The sequence below is a fragment of the Rhamphochromis sp. 'chilingali' genome, assembly GCF_963969265.1.
Source record: "Rhamphochromis sp. 'chilingali' genome assembly, chromosome: 7".
NCBI classification, from domain to species: Eukaryota; Metazoa; Chordata; class Actinopteri; order Cichliformes; family Cichlidae; genus Rhamphochromis; species Rhamphochromis sp. 'chilingali'.
Window position 1 is genome coordinate 24,284,251 of NC_137934.1, and position 3,234 is coordinate 24,287,484.

The 3,234-nt window shown below is 47.3% G+C and overlaps 1 protein-coding gene across 1 annotated transcript; it reads left to right on the forward strand.

Moving 5' to 3' along the window:
• The first annotated feature begins 230 nt into the window (after positions 1-230).
• On the forward strand, positions 231-2,556 carry kcna1b (potassium voltage-gated channel, shaker-related subfamily, member 1b). Its single transcript, XM_080887681.1, has 2 exons — positions 231-276; positions 569-2,556. The coding sequence occupies exon 2, from the start codon at positions 739-741 to the stop codon at positions 2,227-2,229; it is 1,491 nt and encodes a 496-aa protein (XP_080743807.1). The 5' UTR covers positions 231-276; positions 569-738; the 3' UTR covers positions 2,230-2,556.
• The last annotated feature ends 678 nt before the right edge of the window (positions 2,557-3,234 follow it).

Genomic DNA, 3,234 nt, shown 5'->3' on the forward strand with positions numbered 1-3,234 from the left:
TCTATCTTTTTTCCAGCATGATTTTAAGAAATTGTCAGTCAGGATTTTTGCTGTCTGAAGCCTACTCCTTCTCTTCTTTCTCCTCCTCCTCCTCTCTCTGCGGGCTTCTCCAATCGACGCTGAAAACCTACACCAAGAGGATACGGATGTTGACCAAGACAACATAGTCTATTAATATTTCAGAGCTACTGTAAAGCGATATTAAACCCCAGGTTGTGGCGGGTGGCTGGGGAAGGTGCACAGGATCTCCATCTGCTGCTCTCCAGCTCTGCTCAGGTGGGTTTTATGTGTCATCTTCATCACTTGGATTCGGGTTGAAACTGTGTGCTGGTGTGAAGGTGAAAAGCTTTTCGTGGCTGAAGGTTGAGTGATGTGCGCAGTGGGGCTGCAAACTCGAGTACTGATGTATGCGGTAAAATTACAGCAGATGCAGCGCGGCTTCTGGAGGTGCTGCAGGATTTTTTTTTCTTCCCTCTCAACAACAGGAAGCTCTCCAGCCAATGAAACATGTCTGTGGTGAAATAAAACCATGTTTGAGTGACGGCATGTCATTTTTTCTATCTTTCAGGTGAGAAAAAAGAGATGTGATGGCGATAGTGCTGAGGATGATGATGATGATGGAGAGGGAGGTTCTCCACAGCTCCTGGCCGCAGTAGGAGCTTCTCCACTCCAGCCTACCGCCTCCTTCTCTCCTCTACACCTAAACTTCCTCTTTCTCTCCTCCACCCGCCAGGAAGGATGACTGTGGTGTCCACAGAAAACATGGACGAGACTTCCACCCTGCCGGGTCACCCGCAGGACCCCTACCCGCCTGATGATGACCACGACAACCATGACTGCTGTGAGCGGGTGGTTATCAACATCTCAGGGCTGCGCTTCGAGACCCAGCTGAAAACCCTCGCCCAGTTCCCGGAAACCCTACTGGGGAACCCTAAGAAGAGGATGCGCTACTTTGACCCCCTTCGAAACGAGTACTTCTTTGACCGGAATCGCCCGAGTTTTGACGCCATCTTGTACTATTACCAGTCAGGAGGACGGCTGAGGAGGCCGGTCAACGTGCCGCTGGATATGTTCTCAGAGGAGATAAAGTTTTATGAACTCGGTGCTGAGGCAATGGAGAAGTTTCGGGAGGATGAGGGGTTTATTCGGGAGGAAGAGCGACCTTTGCCTGAGAACGAGTTCCAGCGGCAGATCTGGCTCCTCTTCGAGCACCCAGAGAGCTCGGGGCCAGCTCGGGGTATCGCCATTGTCTCGGTGATGGTCATTCTTATTTCAATAGTAATTTTTTGCTTGGAGACATTACCAGAGCTGAAGGAGGATCCCAACGACCGGATTCGCATGGTCGGCAACACCACCATGTACTACAAAGCAAGCGTCCTCACAGACCCTTTCTTTGTGGTGGAGACGCTCTGCATCATCTGGTTTTCCTTTGAGTTGATAGTTCGGTTCTTTGCCTGCCCCAGCAAGGCAGCGTTCTTCAAAAACATGATGAACTCTATCGATATTGTGGCTATAATCCCGTATTTCATCACTCTTGGCACAGAGCTGGCCGACGACCAAGGCAACAGGGAGGGTAAGGGTGGTGGGGAGCAGGCCACATCTTTAGCCATTCTCAGGGTAATCCGTCTGGTGAGGGTGTTCAGGATCTTTAAATTGTCCCGACACTCCAAGGGACTCCAAATTCTGGGGCAAACTCTAAAGGCCAGCATGCGGGAGCTGGGCTTGCTCATTTTCTTCCTTTTCATTGGCGTGATTTTGTTTTCCAGCGCTGTCTACTTTGCGGAGGCTGAGGAGAAGGACTCGTTCTTCTCCAGCATCCCAGATGCTTTTTGGTGGGCTGTGGTGTCGATGACAACAGTCGGCTATGGGGACATGTACCCTGTGACCATCGGAGGGAAGATTGTCGGCTCGCTTTGCGCCATAGCCGGAGTGTTAACCATCGCGCTGCCGGTGCCAGTCATCGTGTCCAACTTCAACTACTTTTACCACCGGGAGACGGAGGGTGAGGAGCAGGCCCAGCTGCTCAACGTCAGCAACCAGAACTTGGCGTCAGACACCAACTCGAGTCGCCGCAGCTCCTCAGTGGTCAGCAAGTCGGAGTACATGGAGATAGACGAGGACTTAAACAACAGCATTGACAACTTCAGGGAAGCTAACCTTAGGACTGCCAACTGCACAGCTCCCAGCCAGAACTGTGTTAACAAGGGCAAGCTGCTCACTGACGTGTGAGGCGGCATGCGACCACCGCTGTAAATATTGTAGAAATATCTGGATGCTTTATATCCATTGGTGCATTTTATTCTCATCTTTGCATTGATTCATTCAGACATTTGTGGAGACTTTAATGCACATGTGGTCAAATTATTAAAAAAAAAGAAAAAAAAAGAGAAAAACATTTGTTTGGCAATAGTACAAAAATCTGCAGGTTCGGGGAAACATTTGAGAAATTATTGACAAAGTTTAGTAACTTGCACCCTTCGATTTTCTAATGGTCTAAACATTAAATGGAAGCTTTGCTAATTTTACTTTTGGTCAAGGATTTCCATAGACTGTATATAAAAATATGGATGAAAGGTATAAAGAGTGAAGCTAGTGCTGAGGTGGCTTAAACCTACATTCCTTCTTCTGCAGCGGATGACCCCTCTTTGAGAAGTCTATGAGAAAATGAGCCTACTGCTTACCTGACTTCTCAGTTCAGCAATATTTTCCTGATGAGTTTATGCTCTCAGTTGCTAGTTTCACGTCTTACTGATTAAAACACTTTGGAAATTACGGTCCTGTTCGAGTCATATGGGACGATAAAAGAGGGGCGGAGCTAGAACAGAGCTTCCTCGTGACTGTCTGAGCATGTCCCTCGGTTCCTCATTCATCCCAGATCTCATGCTTCATGTTCAGATTCCAAACTGGCTTCAAACGAGGCTTCACAAAACAAAGCGTGCCATCGTCACACTGGCTACATCCATCTTTTATATACAGTCTCAGAAGTTAGTTTAAATGTCTCAACTTGTCAGTTTATCTACACTAAATTTTGTGGTAAAAACTGGACCTGTGAATTTTAAAGATATGAAAAGGCTGTAAAACAGATACCCACATTGCATCCTGGGAAATGCAGTGTTTTGTCCCAAACTAGAGATGGAAAAGTAAGAGTATTTCTTCTTCCTGTTTTATATCACTTTTAACCATTCTTCCAACTCAGTGTAAAAAGAAAACGCATCCTTTTGGAAGGGAAACACT

Coding starts and splice junctions, on each gene's coding strand:
- kcna1b (XM_080887681.1), top strand. CDS start 739: ATGACTGTGGTGTCCACAGAAAACATGGACGAGACTTCCACCCTGCCG.